Source organism: Dipodomys ordii, unplaced genomic scaffold (genome assembly GCF_000151885.1).
Source record: "Dipodomys ordii isolate 6190 unplaced genomic scaffold, Dord_2.0 Scaffold9, whole genome shotgun sequence".
In the NCBI taxonomy this organism is placed as follows: Eukaryota; Metazoa; Chordata; class Mammalia; order Rodentia; family Heteromyidae; genus Dipodomys; species Dipodomys ordii.
The window spans coordinates 1,590,060-1,610,156 of NW_012267225.1; the positions used below are offsets into that span (position 1 = coordinate 1,590,060).

The window sequence follows — 20,097 nt, forward strand, 5'->3', positions numbered from 1 at the left end:
GCCACTCAGTGGTATTACTGTCAACAATTCTGCCCAACGATAATTCCTTTGAGAACTATGGAGGAGGAAGATTGGAATATCCTTAGAACAAAAGTTCAGGTACTAATAATTCAGTTCTGACATTCTCATAGAATTTACAATGAGCCTTAAAATTCCAAGCTGGAAAGGACATTAGGCTGAAAATATTATATTTTCATATTTAGAGACGTGAGTCTAACGTATTTGTCAACCTGGACTGACTCTGAACTGTGATCCTCAGATCTCAGCCTCCTGGGGAGCTAGGAAGAGAGGCATGAGTCACCATTATCTGGCTATTGGCCTTTTTTTTTCTGTTATTATATGTCTGTCTTCATGTAAAAAAACTTGACTATTTGTCCAGTCATTTTCTAAAGTTAGAAATATCTCAATTTATTTGTGGGGTTGTTACTTACTACAAAAGCATTTCCTGGAAAGTCTGTTTCAATTTTTAACATATAAACTGGTTGCTAGAGTAGGTTTTCCAAATAGATTAGTATAATCAGTGAACCATATTCAAAGATATGTAAGAAAATGTAGACACATGCCTAACTAGTTTTGACAGATGACAATCTTTCTAAGTCTAAAAGTAATGGAAATAATTAAAAGGAAAAATTTCAATAAATTTAGATACATAAAAATGTTAACATCTATTGCAAATTTTAAAAAGTTGATAAAAGACTATAACTTCAAGGAAGACAGATCTTGTCCTAAATTATATAGAAGAAGATAACCAATAAAGTAAAACAGGTGCTCCTTAATTTATCTTTAGTCAAAAGATGATTTGAGTACCTCTTAAAAATAGAGCAGGGAGCATTTTCAACATGCTATTTATTGTCCTAAGGGCACTGCACAAATTATGTAATATTGGGATACTTAGCCTTTTTAACCATCTGGTTGTTGTCCCATTTTAATGATGGCAAAACTAAAGGTTTGCAGCATTAGATAACCCAGCAGAGTCAAAGGCAGAGCCAGGCTTCAGCCCCAAATCTGAAGCCCCTGCACCAAACCATGATGGTATGACATCTCCAAGTAAGAAGCGGTGTGATAAGTCAGCACTCTTGTATGCAGCTGAGCGAAGGAAAGATGGGAACTCACGCATTGAGCTGAGAAGGCCTGCAGTGCTGAAGGCTGGGTTTCCTTGCTTTATGCCAGAGCAGTGTAATGACAGATGTGAGGCTGTTTGCTGTTTCCCCTCTTCCTTCATTCCTGGTTATTAAAATCCCATTCTTTCAGAGTCAGTGAGAGTTTGGCATGCATTCTGTTGGCTTCTCAGCTACACTATGGCCTCTTTCCAGGAGAACCACCCTGGACCAGCCAAAGCCATGTTTGAGCAATTTCTATAGTCCCTTTCTGTATTGAGTGGTTTTGAACACTGTTGCTATTTGAGCAGTTTGCAGCCTCCCAAAAGCCCCAGCACTGGATGAAGAGTGGCTGGCTCTTCACAGACTCGAAGAGGATGCTGTGTCAACAAGTGGAGCCGACAATCACCCCTCAGCACAGGCTTTCATGTAGTGACAATAGCTTGTAAATAGGTGACATTTTTCACAGGTCCCTTTGGATCCTGAAAGAGTCATTCTCTGTAGTTCTGAATAGTTTTGGCCTCCCTGGTCTTTGCCAGGCTGAATAGTTCTGTTCTTCTCACAATGTTAGGCATACAGTTGATATTCAATAATTACATTAATGATGATTTGTAAGGGGATGTAATGATCATTCAATCTTAAAATGCATACTCAGAGTCAGTAATGGTGCTCAGGCCTGTAACTGTAACTACTCAGGAGGGACAGATTAAGAAGTTATGGTACAAGGCCAGCCAGGCCCAAAGTTTGCAAGAACCTCTCTCAATTAAAAAAGCAAAACAAAACTGGATATAGTGACATTTGCCTCATCTCATTTGATTAGGAATCATAAATAGGAGGACCACGATCCAGCCTTATTTTCAAAATAATAAGAGGAAAAGAAAAGAAAAAAAATGGAGTATGGCTCAAGTGGTATAGGCAGCTTTCTTAGAAAGCACTTGGCCCTAAGTTCAAACCCAGTGCCACCAGAAAAAAAAAAAAGAGCATAGTCAATAAAGGCTGCATCAGCATTCAAGAGCCATGAAAGCTGCCTGCATCTGGTATTTTCTGGCTCTTGTCTCAACTGATGGGGCTGAAAATCTGGCAGCCAGGTCTCTCCCAGTCTGGGAGCAGCCACAGGGCCTTCGCTGGCTGCTGGCACCTGGCTGTGTCACTCCCACATACTTCACAGATGAATACATTGAGAGATGGTTCTGATGCTGGCTCAGGAAAGACTTCAGCTTTGCAGTTTGAGCTTGTAGAACTCAGTGAGCATGGGAGCCAAGATGAGGAACAGAAAGGAATGAAGTGGGATCACAATACAGTTGTTTTCTGGTTAGTTCCATGCTTAAGGCATGAGCATTTGCCAATATGCATGTTGTTGTGAACATGAATAATAATACTTGGTCCACTAAGTACATTTTTGCTGGATCAAAGCCCGCTTGTTCTTTTCCTTAATCTATATAATTAGATCTACTACTTTCCCTTCTGTGTTAATGTGCTTGGCTTATGGACTTCTTTGACAACGAAAGAGTCATTTCCTGGGTGTGTCTTCATGACTTCTCCAGACTTGGGCCCACACTCATTCTTTGACAATCTTACTACTCTCTGCAAATCCTGTATTTCTGTAAAGCTTGTTCTCCTTTCTCCATTAAATTTGGCCATAAATAGTAAAGGCTTAAAATCAAAGATAGTGTTTATTACCTGTCACTGGGAAATTAACATGAAAGCAAATTGAATGGATAGACTGCAGGACAGTGATGGGCATGCTGCTTTTGCTATCTTTGTGGGATTACTTTGTGCTTTAGGACATCAATTTCTTCTTTACTGTTGAAAATTGGATTCTCAGGAGCCATTTCAATATTTTAAATGTAACCTTACAGGTGCATGGATTTGGGGGTGGATGAAGTAGGAATCCTGTTTTTGATCATTACGCTATATATCTCCAGATTTCAGCACAACACCTGATGTTTTCAGCAAATAATAATATTTTTGCTGAAAATCCACCAGCACACAAACAAGAATTTACCTTGCATCATTGAAGGTGCAGTAAATACAACTGGTACATTCCATTCCCTCTTTTTTGCCTGCCTGCCTGCCTAGCTACTTTCTTTCTTTCTTTTTCTCTTTCTTTCTTTCTCTGTCTCTCTCTCCCTCTCCCTTCCTTCCTTCCTCCTTCCCTCCCTCCCTCCCTCCCTCCCTCCCTCTCTCTCTCTCTCTCTCTCTCTCTCTCTTTCTTTCTTTCTTTCTTTGTCATGGGGCCTGAACTCTGGGCCTGGGCACTGTCCCTCATCTCTTCAGCCCAAGGCTAGCACTCTACCACTTGAGCCACAGCACCACTTCCAGTTTTTTCTGCTTATGTGGTGCTGAGGAATCGAACCCAGGGCCTCATGCATGCAAGGCAAGCACTCTACCACTGAGCCACCTTCCTAGCCCCCCATTCCTGCTTTCATCCATCCAGTGAAGCAGATAGATACGGCTATTTGCTTTTCAGAGGTGGGATGTGAAGGGCAGGAAAGTGTTGGAACTGTACTGAAATACACAAAACCGTGCACAGAAACTTAGGGTTCAAGTCAAGACTGAAGCTCCTCACTATGCCATTAGTCATGAATGATGATCCAACTTCAAATTATGTCTCAAGGTTTTGAGTCTCTACCCACTCTTGGGGCCAAATCCTGTGCTGTAGGATGCTGGAATAGCTCAGGTGAGCAAACAGAAGTCACTTGCCCTGAGGCTTCAGCCAGCAGCCAGGTGATGTGAAAAGTAGATGAGGAGCTTTTCTGCTCTGATCCAGAGGACTAGTGAGTAACTTTTTATTATTTGAATGAGGTCCAACTTGGCATGTATGGGAATGTGGGCTTCTTTCCCTGTCACGATTGGGGTGAGGCAGGTTGAATCCAACAACAGAGGTGAGAGAGAGGAAATGTGGGTGACTGTGAAGTCTAGTGAGGGCCATAGTGTAGAGCAGTTGTCTTCGTGAACACAGGGACCTGCCATATTTCTAATGGGGGATTCTGCAAGATGCTAGGCTATGGAAAAAGTAGGTTTAAGGCAATAGTAAGGGAGGGAGGTAGCGTGGGGTCCCCACCGTTGTGAGAAAGAATGCAGAATGTGAAGCATGGGCAGTGAGTCTGGAAGGGCTTCCCACACTTGAGGCCTGGTCAGAAGGATAGAGCTCTCCAAACAAAGGGAGGAGGGATGCAGGCAGACCAAGTGAGAGCACGTTTGAAAGCTGGGGGGGGGAGGGGGGACTAAAAGAGAAGCACTACAACAAAAAGAAAAGCACTATATATGTTAGTCATGCAAAAATAATTTTTTTAAGCTTTGGGGTGCACCTACATTGCCTATGTAAGTCTGGGAAATTGTTGTAACATGGCCCCAGGAAATAACAAACAATTGAAGCCTGTCTCTCTGATTTTTTTTAAAGTAGGGTTGACAAATTTTCTGTAAAGAAACAAACACTATTTTCAGGCTAGGGAGTCTCTGTTATAACTACTTCACTCATTTTTATGGGTCACAATGTTAGGTGCTGCTGTGTTCCAATGAAACTTCCTTGGGCCAAGGGTGGCATAGACCTTTATTAATATCAGCTAGTCAGGAGGTAGGGAGAGGAGAAGCATGTGTTGAGGCGAACCCAGGTAAAAGTTAGCAAGACTTTTATCTCCAAAGAATCAAGCTGAGTGTGGTGGTGTGCTCTTGTAGTCTGAGCTACTTGGGAGGCACAGGTAGGTGTATCGCCATCCAAACCAGCCCCAATAAAGTTAGCGGAAAACCCTATTTGAAAAACAAACTAAGGGTCATGGCCCAAGTGGTAGGGTGACTCATGAAGGCAGTGACCAACTGGCATGTGACTAGAGGTCATTTTAGTTGGCAATCTTCTGTCTAATGAGCTCCCTCTATCAAACCATCAGCACTAGTAGACATGTGTTTCAAGAATATATTTCAAAACAAAGATCTAGGACATGGGGTAAGGTACAGGAGACATTAGGGAAAACTGGTCTTTTTTTTTTATCTCTGACTCACAGTATGATTAACAAATGATGGGCAGAGGGCAGAATGTTTTCCTCTAGGCCATGAGTGAGAACTTGGATTTTAAGAAAAATATGCTCTCTCGCAATGACAACCTAGATCATTTTTAAATAAAATGAAAACACTCATTAATTTGTTGTTGAGGCACTTAAGATTACCTATAAAGCTGGACCCTGGTGGCTCATATCTATGATCCTAGCTACTCCAGAGGCTAAGATCTGAGGATCAGATCGTGGTTCAAACCTAGCCCTGGCAGAAAAGTCCTTGTGACCCTCTTTTCTCCAGTTACCCACTCAAAACCTGGAAGTAGAACTGACTCAAAGTGGTTGATAGAGGACTAGCCTAGATCAAAAGAGCTAAGGAACAGTGCTCAGGCCCTGAATTCAAGCCCCACAACCTACAAAAATAAAAGATTTATGCATATGAAGTCATTTTAAAATATTGAGCATTTCCAAAGTGAGGCCCCATATGGCTGTCATATAAGGAAATTCTTGACAACGTAGAGCGTTGAACACTCCTGTGTTACCTGCTTAGGTTGCAGGCTGTGGTCAAATCTAGAAGCATGGCATCTTTAAGTAACTGAAAAGCTTGGCTTCTCCCTTTCTGATTTGTTGATTTTGCTCTCATGTCTCAGATTGGCGAAGTTTTTCTGGAAAAGGCTAGATAGATGCTGGAAGGAAACTTTGCTACGAGTGACCATGTGATAAACCCTGCAAGTTAGAATGAATTAAATGAGATAACAAATGTGGAAATGCTTATCAGGATGTTAGAAAGCTTTGTTACTCTGAGAATAGCATTGCCTTGGCCGCCTGACTGGAATTACAACTGGGTAAAATGCTGAAGAGCTGCCAACGCCAGATAGCACAACCACCCCCCTTTCTCTTGTTCAGACATCTGACTCTTCCTCATGTTCCCTTCTTGGCATTGACTCTAGACTTCAGAGTCCCCTAGAGTGAAACAAGGATTGATTGCGTGTCATGGGAGAAGCGTGTGGCATGGAGGAGAGAATACAAAGATAAATAAGACCTAGCCTTTTCTCTCCAGAAGCTCAGGGAAGACAATGGGAGTCAGATAAAAATTGCATGTAAAGTGCTCTATGTGATAGAGATGCATGAAGGGTCATTTGCATGAGGGGATGGAGGATGAGGAACGCACAGGAGGACATAGTTGAGTGAGTCTAGGTGTCTTAGAAATTAGTAGAGTAGATGGGATGAGTGAGAGAAGAGAATCCATGCCAACACAGTGATGATAGCATGTGCAAAACCAGTGACTTGCCCATCATGGTTTTTAAATGAAAACAAGCATCCTAGGTAAGTCACTAATAAAGGATGTTAAGATTTCACTGGGAAAATAAGCACGAGATAATCACAGCTTGTTCAAATCTATCCTGTCATGGAAGTAAGTGGAATTTCCAGGATAAGAAAACGCTGTAGCAACTAAAGGTTAATGATGGAGCTAGAACGGAAAGATCTGGTTCTTGGAGATAGAATATCATTTTTTTTGGCAGAAAAAGAAGCATAACCACCCCCTTTTGTCTTGCATAGACCCTGATTTTCTCTTGGGTTCCCTACTTGGTGAGCAAATGCAGTCATTATTTCCAATGTATATTAGGCAAAAATTGAACAATATAACTTGAAGGTAGAGATGGGAGGGGAAAATGGGGGAGAACTATGGAAAGGGTGATCTTGATCAAGATGCATTATCCTCATAACCTGAGATAGGGGACTGTAACTTCTTTTTAAAACTACTTAATAAACTTTATAAATAATTTTTTAAATGACTGAATTCTTAGTTGGGAAGAAACCTGAATAAAGGTCCTAAAGAAACATGAATATGTTATAGTCTGAAGATTATGGATATCTGGATTAGAAGACTTGAAGACTTTCTTGATATGAGCATATAGAAAGGCAGGTAAAAAATAAAAATAGTCTCTCAACTGTACAGCTAAGCTGGTACTCAGGAGAGGAACATCAAGATTGAGTGATTGAGGCAGGAGAGAGAGTGAAGATGATCCAAGTAAATTAGATGCTTGGATGAAAATATCACAGTGAAACCCTTTTCTGTGAAATTCCTCCATGCATCAAAAATAAGACAAATAAATCAACACATCAATCAATCCATTTAAATGGCAGAAAAAGCAGGAGGTGAAAAGCAAGCACCTGAGCGAGCTGATGACTGATCCTAGAGGGGCACCAGTCTCTACATCCTACGCTTGAGGCTTTAGTGCCCCTGTGAGAAGTGCAGATGCCACGTGGGGTCCTGCAAGGTGGGAAGTTGAGCTTGAGACTAGCCCAGAGCTGGCTGTTTTGACGGCTCACCTCCTCAGTGAAAGAAGAGCATTAATGTGGGAAGAGAGCATGAAGTTTGTTCATGGTGGGCATCTATGGGCCTGAGCATGGGTGGGGAACGCTTTCCTTATCACCATGTGACTCAAATAAAATAGAAGACATTAGGTTGGTGATTGAATTTATACAACTAGGTGATTGAGAAATTTTCTGATAACCTACCCATACCAGAGTTCTGGGCTAGTATTATTCCATAAGTACTTAGCCAGGAACATGGTTGTAAGTTCAGGCTGTGCATGAGGTAGCCTCTTTGAGATGGCATTCACAACCTACAACTCATACAACTAAATGGAAGAGACAGGGAATAAGGCAGCAAGGAGGAAGCCCCCAAGTATACCAGATTCAGGTAAGAGGTAGAAGGGGAGATATATGTGGGACAATTCTACAAGCAGTGAAGAAAGAGTTCACTGAAAGGATTTAGCACAAGAGTTAAATTCCCTTCTGCCAAGTAAAGCTTCCATGTAATAGTGGTGGTCAGCCTGTGTATGGCCATCCCCAGCACAGGGGGGACCACCCTCCATGTGATCACCTCAGGACCCCTAGAGGCCACCTCTGTACACTGCAGGGAATTTGTGGCACAAGATTTACTGGTATCCGGCACCTGAGTGAGATGGTGTCTGCTGGCTACATACCTAGTGCTAGGGAGAGGGCAAGAGGAGAAAACATTAGCGATCCGTGCTGGGAATCAGGTTCTGAGTTTCTAAGTGGTAGATCGTCATCTTCAAGTGAAGAGAACCAGGCATGGCGAAGTCAGGGTCTCCACCCATTCCTAGAGCAGTCACATTATAAGTTAACAATCATGGGACAAACCTTTTTTTAAAGTATGGCTTGGGAAAATCTCCTTCTGTGCAAACAAAGCTGCCAATTCCCTGGACACATGCTTGGCACTCATTTCCAAGGCCTCCCGCCCCCTATTTAGGCTGGCCCTTTCTCTGAGCTGGGATAAAGGGGAGGGAGTTTTTATAATGACTGATTTTTGACACTATTTCTTTAATTCTCTAAAATCTTGCTATGGCTTGGGTATGATCATAATGCAACAATTCGGGTGGGGGGGGGAGACACAAATATTTAGTGAATTGCATATGCCCAGGCTGTGTTAAATTCTTAAGTAACAAGAAAATGATTTGATGAACTAAATGTTAAGTCAGATGATTTCCCCATTTCCTTTTCGATTTACCACTAGAACAGAAAGACTACAAGGCCAAGTAAATAAGATAGACACCCAGGGGAGGGAACCTGGGCTTGTATTTGGAGTGCTAAGCATGTGTTAGGTGGAAGCCAGCGCGAAGGTATAAGGAACAGAGGACTCTGAAATAGTCAGAAGGAGCTTAGGGTGATTTGAGAAAGTTGTTAGTTGGGAAGAAAATAGAACTGGGTTTGGCAGCCCGAGTGGGAGAATGGGGTTTCAGAAGTCAGATTAAGTTAAAGATATTAGAACTATTCATCCCTTAGCATCCTGTCCACCAGCTCAGGTTTCTGGGATTTGTAGACTATTCCAGACTTCCGCTGGTGGCTAACTTGAATTACTACTCAGAAATTTGCCTTGATGTTTGTCCCACCTGGGTTCACTGAGCCAGACAACATAGGAAATGATACACAGTTTCACATGACCCTCCTTCCCTCTATGTCTGAGGAAATCCCTGCCTTCTCTACTCTGGGCCTTCTAGCTATCTGGATTAAATTTCCTAACACAAATAGGGAAGGTGAGAAAAACTAACCCATTCCTCCAAATTAACTTCATCTGGCTTTATAATCCCTTCCCATCTACAACAAAAAAAAGCTCACTGTCTAGTCACATGCAACTCTGCCTGATGGAGAAGGCTGTTTCCTCTAAATGTTTTGTTTGCAATCTACATTGTTACTAAACTGTTTTTACTTCTTACATGATTGTTCTGTAATTATAGATTTAGCCCAGCTTTTTCACAGCCTCCCTGTATTTCAATGTTTGAGTTCTTGATAACTTGTCATGATGCATCCTGGTGACTTAAAATCAAAGGGTAAGAATAGGCCAGGGAAACAGGAATCATGAGAACTCAGACTGAAGGGAAAGTTGAATGGATTAAAGGCCAGTGGAATGGGGTCAAAGGCAATCAGTGAGTCAGACACCAAAAATCTGTAGAATGGAAGAGGAAAGACTCCAGATTCCAGATGTGCAGTTGGTCAATATAAACTTCAGGATTTACACCAGACACTGAGGACCAAAAACACCACCATTTTAGCCATGAAGTGTGTCAGAACAATGGATGAAGGATATCAGTCATAGGGATACCTGTACACTAAGGAACTTCTCTTGGTCAGTACCCTCTCTTTCCTATTGAAACAGGAAGCCATAACTGGAACCACCTAAACTCCACAAAAGAGCTAGCCTGTATTCTTGGTACAGCAACTGAGGTCATATGGTAAAGTTGTAATCTTGGATAGAATGAGAAAGATGAGATCAGCAAAGATTCTAATCCTCCACATGAAAAGAAGTGAAAAAAAAAAGAAAGCTGTTTTCAGCTTCAGTTGTTTGCACATTAAGTATGATGAATGGATGCACCCATTATATTGTGAAGAACCAAAGAACTATTGGCAAAGATGGTTTGAGAAAAATGTGCCATGACATTATTATTAGGTGTATGTTTGATACATTTGTCAAAACAAAATCAAAACAGTTGGTACTAATAATCTTAACATGAGCCAGAAGGTGAAGATGAGACACAGTTTGCTTCTCAAAATGGAATAATAGCAGACAAGCAATCATACTAATGAGATTTACTTATGTTTACTTTTCATAAAAAACAATCTGAGGGGCTGGAAAGGTGGCTCAGTGGTAGCACACTAGCCTTGCATGCCTGAGGCCCTGGGTTTGATTCCTTAGCACCACATAAGCAAAAAGAAAAAAAGCCAGAAGTGGCACTGTGGCTCAAGTGGTAGAGTGCTAGCCTTGAACTGAAGAACTGAGGGACAGCGCCCAGACCCAGAGTTCAGACCCCAAAAAAACAATCTGATATCTAAATCTATTCATTCTTAAGATCTTTATTCAAAAAAAGATTAAGGCTGAATTTAGTCCCAATTTAATATGTTTACCAATTATTCCAGTTTAGACCATATATGTTTATGTTGATACTCCAAATCAATTACCTAACACAGCACTGAGGCAATGTGTGTGGTAGCTTGGCAGGAAGTCTGACAGAACACAGAGGGCATTTCCATTCTCCTCACTGAAGCCTTGGATACACCTTAAGATTTCAGTCCCCAAATTTGCAAACTCTCCTGGTATCACAGGCTATTTTTCAGGTTTGTGTACCCTCCAATTCCATGACAGTTCCCCACTGAGAGGTCAGGATGTCCTGAGCCCTAAGAACTTCCTTTCTGCCTGGAAGACAGAGAAGGACTAACAGGCTAAGGGAAAGTAAGTCTTATAGACATGGTTTCCCCTCTCCATTCTGGAGGTGATCATCCCTGGCACCCTCTGAAAGGCTTAAGGCTGACCCACAGCCACAGTCTGTCTTGGGCATATTCTATTTTCCAAAGTTACTTCTTAGAAACACAGGAATGTTTTCATAGTATCTGTCCTCTTCCATGACTCTAATTAGACTTTCAGAAAGTCTTTGATTTCTTTGTTGGGTTATTTTTTTTCCCCTCAGGAGATCTTTATTCAAAAGGATTGTGTGGAACTAGAAAGAAAATGTCAACTTCTTGGTAAACACTTTAGAATGGGGAGAGTGATGGGACAAGGGGGAAGAATAGCACCGCCATTGTGCTGAAAACATGGGATGGCTAGTAACTAATTTCCTTGAACTTGGATGCATTGGTGATGTCATGGGATCCCCTCATCTCATGCCCAATACTAGGGTTTGGAGGACAAAGCCTTCTGTGTCATAGTTAGTTCCTGTTGGGTGTAGTTTGATAGACACAGATTTTTTTGAGCAAAGCCGTGTCAACAGCTCTTCTGATAGAAGCAGTGAGGAGGAATGAGCAGTGGCTAGAATTTTCTTGAGCTCTGCTGACTCCTCTTGCTGAGTATCTCACTAGACAACTCTTTCCTAGTTGGAAGACACTGACTTATTATTCATGACATGGTAATTAGTACAGTGGAATGCTCGTACATTTCTTTGAGGGCTGTGCCAAGAGCCTACAGCTGCAATGTTTTAGGGGACTTGAAGAAGAGAGGAGAGGTTCCACCCTTTGTCCCTAGTGTAGCTTAATTCCAGACCCGAAGTACACAGGGCAGAGCTATCCCCTGGACATGTCCTTTCCTAGGAGTGAAAAATGAACAAGGACCATACAAGCAGGGGTCTAGGGCTGCAGAGCCATCATTGGAAGGTGTTGAAAATTTTCTTTCTAAAGCTAACTGGAACAAGGAGGATTGTTGCTAGTCATATTGAATGCCTGGGGGAATGCGAAGCAGAGATTTTCATTTATCTATGTCCCACCTGGGGGAATTTCAGTGGGTGAGATTAAACTTAAGGCAGAACTGGAATGGACTTCTAAAATTGTATTTTTTTAAGTAAATAATTCTTTCTTCTTTCAATCCAAGAAAAGTCCACAAAAGATGAGGAATTCATCACCATAAAATAGTCTTAAGTAGAGAATGATCCCTATCCTTTGTGATTCTGACTAGCTAGGATTACAAGCGATCTTGTGTAATGCCTGGCCAAGCAACATCTGCACTACCCAAAGAAATAACATTCCTTTATACTCACATTTACTGATTATAGTCCTTGTAGACCTTTCTATCTCCCTTTTGTCCAAACGCAATTTGGAATTTTCAAGATCTCTTCTTTATCGATAACACTACGTATGGATTAGAATGCATGCATGATCATTCCGGCATGCATTTTTCATTCACATGAATGGGTGTTTTTGGGAACTAGCCCCTTCCCACTGGGCCAGGGTTTGATTTTCTCCCACTCCCCTGGGGCTTTCCTGGGCCCTTCCTACCTGCTCACAGCCTTGTCGTTGCTACGCTTGACTGAGCCTCACTCCCCTCTGCTGTTACTCCAAATAAGACCTTGTCCTGTCCAGGAACATAACGATGAATGAGGCCAATGACTTGCTGGCAACTAGTTTTATATCCCCCAAGTCCAGATATTCTCTATTGCTGATGTCGGAGTTTTAACACCCATCACTAATCAGACAACTGACACCACCAATATTATTCACTGTGAAAATTCTATGGAAAACATAGAACTATTGATTTATAATCTCTACTGTCCCTTGTGGTCACCTGTTAAACTAATTTGGGGCAACTAGCATGTTTCAGGGTTCCTTAGCCTTTCTCCAATGTGTATAGAAAGAGAGGGAGCTTTAAGGATAGAGAGAGCAGTCCAAGGTACATACTTTCATTCAGGCCACTTCAGCTGGAAGGGAATTGGGGGGTGGGCGTTTACTCACCTTGACCGTCCTCCTGTACTAGAAGAGTCTAAACTCTGTCTAAACTCTTCTTATTTGCCGTCACATTGTCTCAGCTTTGAGAGGGGCCCTGGTATTGTTACCTGGGCCAGCCCCCTTTGCCTTCAGGCAGTGTAGGCCTGGAGACAAGCTTGGATTACATAGTCTCTGCCTTTCTGGGTCCTCTCTCATCTTCCTGGAATGTACCACTCTGGCTTCTGGACTATACTCTTAGACAGAGCCTGATTAGGTCTCTTTTAATCTTTGGTATATAAACACTCTGTTCAGAAAAATCTGTGTAAGCCCACTTGTATTAACTCTGCTATGAGGCCACTCACCTTCTGCTCCCTCTCCAGCCTTGTATGGAGGGCAGAACTCTGAAGATGACCAGCCCCAAAAAGGGTAGGGGAGGAGACAGTCGGGATTGATGGAGGGTGGGGAGTGCCTGCAGGAAGGGTGAGAATGGAAGACTCTTCAGGCAGCACTAATGCAACTGGGAATGGAGTAACTGGGAGCTGCTGGCAAGCTTCCCCCCAGTGCGCTCAAGGATAAATCTCAGCTGAGGCCTTACAAGGTCATAAGGAATCTGTTGTCCCTGGGCTGAGGAGAAGAGGGCGGAGGGAGAAATTATTCCTACAACACAATTATCTATCACAGTGGGAAACATACCAGCCAAGGAAGCAGGCCCATCCCTCTGAAGGTCTTTAGCAACTACTTAAGGGGCCCTGGGAATGCCAGCAATTAAATAAGCAGCCATCTCAGACAAGGGTTCCACCCTACTACGTGGGGCTCTGGGCCCAGCCAAGCCTTAGAGCTGGGATCACCTCCTCGGAAGCCATCACTTGCTGTTGTCCTCAGCTGAGGGTCTGTAGACAGACCTTCTGGATGCTTTGACACCCAGAATGAGCATAAGCCTGTCTGATGCACACAGGGGATGTGCTCTCTCCTTGGGAATGGAAGGGTAAGAAACACAATGTTTCAGGCCACTAGCTCAGGCCACTGTGTGGGTGCTGGAGTTCCTCACTGACATCTGATGAGCACAGGATCTTAACTACAGATTCCTACAGCAGCCATGAGCTTCCTGAACCTAGTCTTTCTCAGAGTCATTTGTCCTTGGAACCAAAAATATTCCTACATCTTCATATAACAGAATCATACCTCTTCTCTCTCTCCTCTCTTTTCTCTCAGTCATCTACCTCTGTCTCTTTCTGTTTCTCTCTGTCTCTATGTATGTTGTTTTCCAAAATAAAACATACTGTACTATAACTAATAATATACTAATACAACAGATATACAATACACATAAAATCTACAAAATATTCTGTTGGTGGGTAAGGTCAGGCCAGAAGGCAACAGTCTTGAAGTGCTCCCAATCTAGCGAGACAGGCAGACAATTTGTTCACCACCATTTATAGAAAACATTTATTAGGTATCGTTTACACATATAAAACTAGGCGCTATTGAATAAGGATAGAATGAAAAGATATATTCAAAGTTCCTGCAATCAAAAGTGCAGACTTGAGGCAGATGGAGAAGGGAACTAAATTCTCTTTGGTGTGAAGGAGAGCACAGAGGCCATGATTTAGAGAGCACTGGAGTGGGGTGGAGGGACAAGGAGGACTGTCTAAGGAGAAAATACGAATTTTCAGCACTAAAGGAAGGGGGTACTAGTGGCTATGTAGACTGAGTGTGCTGTGGATCTAAGGTTGGAGAAGAAATCCTGTTTAAAGGACACAAAAATACCTGTGAATGTGGGTATCAAGTGTAGACAAGCTGATGGAGCCATTACTGTCTTCATGGTTAAGCTTGAAATGTCTTTACCAAGAAGTGACATGTCAAGTGGGTCCAGAAGGAGAATCTGTTGAGAGAGAGGGCAGAGAAGGGAAGACAAGGGAAGATGAGGGAAGAGAAGGGAAGGTTTTGTGCACAGGGAAACTTATGAAAAGCAGAGCATGTTCAGAAAAGCTGGGTGTAAGGGAAAATTAGTCCTTGGTGCTTATGGTGGAAATGGGAATAGAAGAAAATAAATTTATGAAAGGTAAATTAGAGCCATTTATTTTTATGGAGAATCTTGTTTAAAAAGAGAGAGAGAAAAGAGTTTGAACTTTATGCCAACAGCAGTAAAGAGCCAGAAAAGGTTAATTGAGGAAGGTTAAAAAAAATCTAACCTTGGCAGCAAGATGAAGACAAACTAAGACCTTCCAGAAATGCAAGCTCTGTCTGTGTTACTTTCATTCCATTTATGGAAATTTATCCTAAGGAAAAAGTCATGGGCACAAAAGATGTGTGACTAATGGGCTTCATAAATATAACACCATGGCTTAAATACTCATAAATATTAAAATGTGCCATAACATACAGAAGACTATTGTGCCACTGTCAAAATGATGTGGCATCTGTTCATCTGTTGCCAAGATTTGTATGATATATTAAATAAAAATTCTACAGCATACTATACACATGAACTGAATTCATTTACTTTAAAATCACACACATACACACACAATTTCTGAAGGTGTAAGAGTTACACTAGCATTTAATATTGGTTGTCTCTCATAAAATGGACCTATGTGAGCATTATGTTTTTCTTATGATCTTTTTATAATTAAGAACAAGAGTAAAAAAATAAAAAAAACTTTAATTACAATCTCTGGATGGATGAGACACATACAGAGAGCTTAAAATCTAGTAAGGGGAAGTGACATGCACCATCATCATCCCTCTGATATGAACTTCAGGGCATGAGCATGAGGAAGAAAGGGTCAGCTGCATGGAGGGAATTCTCTGTTCTCTCTGGAGAAGGGAGAGAAAGTTTCACAGAGCATTTGGCCTGCCCCTTTGGATTGGGGTCAGAGGAAAATGAGGTAATGAACAAGGGAAACATTTCACAAGAGAATGGCAGTTCTGAAGATACAGGGGCCTGCTATGCCATGGCCAGTAGCACCATGTGGCCTATGACTCATGAAAGTATTTATTCATGTCTTCTGTGCAATCATAACCTATTTATGCCATTCTACCAGCTAGGTGACAAGTTCCTGGGCATTGTGCTAAGTGCCCTTTACATAGCAGCAACTGGATCTGATCTTGGTAAGCAGAATCTGAGTTAAGGAATGAGTGGACAATGTCCTTGGATGTGACTAGTCTTGGTTTTGTCTTTGCCTAGACCAGAGAAGCCCTGGTCACAATTCTCCATGACCTCCGACCCCAGGACCGTTTTAACATCATTGGGTTTTCCAATCGGATTAAAGTGTGGAAGGACAGATTGATACCAGTCACTCCTGAGAATGTCAGGGACGGCAAGCTCTACATTTTTCATCTGTCACCCACAGGAGGTAAGAATGGGTCCTTCCTTTGACAACATCTCAGAAAAGCTCATCTTCTGCCATGAAGTGAGCATGTGAGTACTGAAGGTACCAGAAGCAAGTGAAGGAAAGGAATTATGGAAAGGGAGAGATCTCTCTTCTGTGTAGCCCCTAATCCTTAGCATGGTGCCTGATGTAACTCATACCAATGAATATTTGTTAAACGAAGTTTATGCTTGATGGTATTGCTTAGAATCAGAAAGATGTGTGTTTGTGTGTTAGAGGATGGTGATAAACGGCTTTAGAAAACAGGTGCGAATCCAGGCATGGGAGCTCATGTATATACTTCCAGTTGTTTGGGAGGATTCAGGTCCAAGATGGGCTTATGAAAAGTCAGCATGAGATCTGGTGTAAATAAAAAGTAAATAAATAAACAGGGATACAGGTGGACCCATTGCAACAATGAGATGTTCAAGTCGTTATGTTGAAAAACAAACTTTACAAATTTGGCCGGGGTCTGGGGGGAGAAGGGGAGGTAGGGGGGGTAGAGATGAGAAGGGATGGGAAGGGGAAACAAAGGAGGAGGCAACAATGCTTGATAAGAAATGTACTCATTATCTTGCCTATGTAATTGTAACCCCTCTGTACAGCATTTTCACAATAAATAAATAAATAAAAAAGGTCCATGGGCATAGCTCAAAAGCAAGATACTGAGTTTCATAAAAAATAATCCAGTATTGAAAAAAGAAAAAGAGCTGAAGGAGAAAGTGGAAGAGGAGGATGAAGTAGGGGGCTGTTCATTTGGAATTTAAATCTCAGGTGTTCTCTTGGTTTTATTTTATATTTTTTTCTCAACACGGCAAGACTCCAACCTCTACCAGTATACAGCAGATTAATCTACTCCTTTATAAGAAATGTAACTGGGTTTGACATCATCGTTTCTAAAGCCGGACTGTCTGGTTTGAAGCTAGCTTTGCTATCTATTAGCCACTTACTGTCTCTATGTCTCAATGTCCTCTCTGTAAAATGGCAGTGATAGAGTAGAATTGTTATTGGACTGAAATAAGTTAAAATACTACAGGTGAGGACTGTGGTCCTGACATCTAGGAAAGCTTACTTAAGCATCAGATCTGGCCTTTATTTTTGCTTTATTGGAACTATGGACCTTGAGGGTAAGGGTAGGAGGAGGAATAACAGGAGAGAACACTGGAAGGGATGATACTGATCAAGATACATTGTACTCATGACCTGACAGGGAATTGTAGCCTCTCTGTACAAGTACTTAATAATAAAAATTTTAGAAACATTCTGGATCGCATAAAGCAATGGGAGAAATATTCTGGGTCTCTCAAACATAGTACATTTTACAAGTAGCTAAAAATTCCTCTAGGCAGGAGTCTGGAAGGTAGGTTACCAAACTCTCATCTACTAAAAATAATGAATTGGATGCTTAGAAGGGAAATGTTTTGTATATGTAAAATTTATCTCAAACCATTAGGAAAAAATAGCTAAATGAAATACAAGTTCAGCTATAGTAAGAACTCTGACCATTTTTTTAGGCCAGGGATGGTGACTTAGGCCTGTATATTTGAGAAGCCTGGATTTGGAGGATCTCAATTGGAGGTCAATCAGGACAAATTATTTGTGGACACTCATCTCAACCAATTAAAAAAACTGGACATGGTGGCAAGCCATTGTGATTCCAGTTGCACAGGAAATATAAATAGGAGGACCATAGTCCAGGTTGGCCTGGTCATAAATATGAGACCCTATTCAAAAGCTAAGAAAGTGAAAAGATCTAGGAACAGGGAACAAGTGCCTGCCACAAGCACCCTCCCCCCACTTAATCACAACTGATGATGACAAGTGCTACTCTGAGGAGAAATGGCAGGCTGGGCCAGGAGATGCATATTGTAACAACTTCTCTCTTTGTGAGCTCTGACCAGTAGTGATAACCCTGAAGAGACAGCAGGCAAGCAAAGTAGAGATAGTGAAGCTAACTAACTAGTTCTTTAAACAGCATCATTCAACCTAGGCAACATGGGGCTCCATGGCTCCATTTGCCCTTCATCTCTTCATTCTGTGCGCCTTTCTCACCACAGTCCCTCTCTCCTTTCAGATTCCTGTATTCCATTCCTTTCTGTGTGTTTCAAAGCTATTTTCAGGGTATAGAGATGAGCAAGGCTAAAGCAGGGTGTAATCCTAGCTTAGATATCACTTAGATACCTTCAGAAGAAGGGTTCGGTAGTGGGATCATTCTGTGTCACTTATATTCATCTAGCCAACACCTGTCAGGGTTCCAGACAGGCCGTGTAACATGTGCAGGTGACTGCTCCCACACATTCATTCCTATCAATGCCTGCACATTTGAAGGATACCTGAAGCTGGGATGTGCATTCTGGGTTGGAAGGTTGGCGCAAATGCCAATGAGCTTTCACATGTGGATTCCCACAGGCACCGACATCAATGGGGCTCTTCAGACGGCCATCAGGCTGCTCAATGACTATGTGACCCACAACGACATTGAAGACAGGAGCGTGTCCCTCGTCGTCTTTCTCACAGATGGGAAGCCCACCTTTGGGGAGACCAGCACCCCAAAGATTCTCAGCAACACCAAAGAGGCCACCCAAGGTCAGATCTGCATCTTCACAGTTGGCATTGGCAACGATGTGGACTACAAACTACTGGAGAAACTCTCACTGGAGAATTGTGGCCTCACCCGGCGGGTCCGCGAGGAGGAGAATGCAGGCGCACAGCTCATTGGGTTTGTTGTTTGCTCAGCAGAGGCTAAGCACAGGGGGCTGAGGGCTGGATTTGGTGAGAAGCCAAGAGCTGAGGCTGTCTTACCCTCAGATTTGCTGGCAATGATGCTAACTCATTACACAGGCAGATGTTATGATGTGTTTTGCAACCGGGCATTTGAGGGTTCAAATTCTAGTCTTGCTTTGTGACTCTGAGTGAGATTTTAAGGCTGCCTAGTTTCCTGATCTTTAAAATGAGAATTGTGTTTGGTCAACAGACTAACGCAAAAACCTATGTGAACTAGTGGCACAATGGCTATAGCTACACAGTGAGCTCTTATGGTTATAATTGACTTCTTGGTATGTGGAGTACCAGATAAATGACAATGTTGTGATTGTGAAGCAAAATGCCCACTATAAGGGGAAAGACTCAGATGATTAGTTTGAGGTAGAGAAGAAACTACAACTTAGGTCTTCTACAACAGGTATAGTTTCCTTCAAGGAAAGTATAATCATGTAGAGTCAATGTATAGTCAATGGTTGACTTCACCAAAGGCCTCTTAGAAGATAGGTGGTATGGTACCCATGAAATGCCCACCATTGCTCTCCCAGGATTTTTATGAAAGTTTTAAGTGAAAACACACCTGAGATACAATAAGAAAAAGCAATTAAATTCCATGGAAATAAATCAACTCTACTGTAATTTTATCAAAATTATTATCAATATCTGACATTACTGAGAATTGTGAATATGCCAGACCATTTCTACCATTGCTTTATTTGAACTTCATAAACGTTCTAAGAGGAGAGCTGGAGGTATGGCTGAAGTGGTAGAGCTCCAGCCTAACAGGCCCAAGGCTTGAAATTCAAGCCCCACTACCACCAAAAAAGAAAACAAAGGTGGGCGCCAGTGGCTCATGCCTGTAATCATAGCTAATCAGGAGGCTGAGAGCTGAGGATCACGGTTCAAAGCCAGCCCAAGCAGGAAAGTCCATGAGACTCTTATCTCCAATAAACCACTAGAAAGCCAAAGTGGTACTGTGGCTCATGTGGTAGAGTGCTAGCCTTGAGCTGAAGAGCGCAGGTACAGTGCCCAGGCCCAGAGTTCAAGCTCCAAGACCAATAACAACAACAACAAAATTCTGGGATACAGGTGTGTTCAGATGGAAGCTAAGTGGCATACTTTGAGATTTCTGAGTGCAAGGACTGCACTAAGGTAACTGCTTATTTC

The 20,097-nt window shown here is 42.2% G+C and overlaps 1 protein-coding gene across 1 annotated transcript in view; it reads left to right on the forward strand.

Moving 5' to 3' along the window:
* Itih5 (inter-alpha-trypsin inhibitor heavy chain family, member 5) overlaps positions 1 to 20,097 on the forward strand; it is a 66,941-nt gene that overhangs the window by 38,589 nt on the left and 8,255 nt on the right. Inside the window, exons 8-9 of the mRNA XM_013009414.1 lie at positions 15,987 to 16,155; positions 18,580 to 18,889. Of these exons, the coding sequence (XP_012864868.1) occupies positions 15,987 to 16,155; positions 18,580 to 18,889 (479 nt within the window). The remainder of the gene's footprint in view (positions 1 to 15,986; positions 16,156 to 18,579; positions 18,890 to 20,097) is intronic.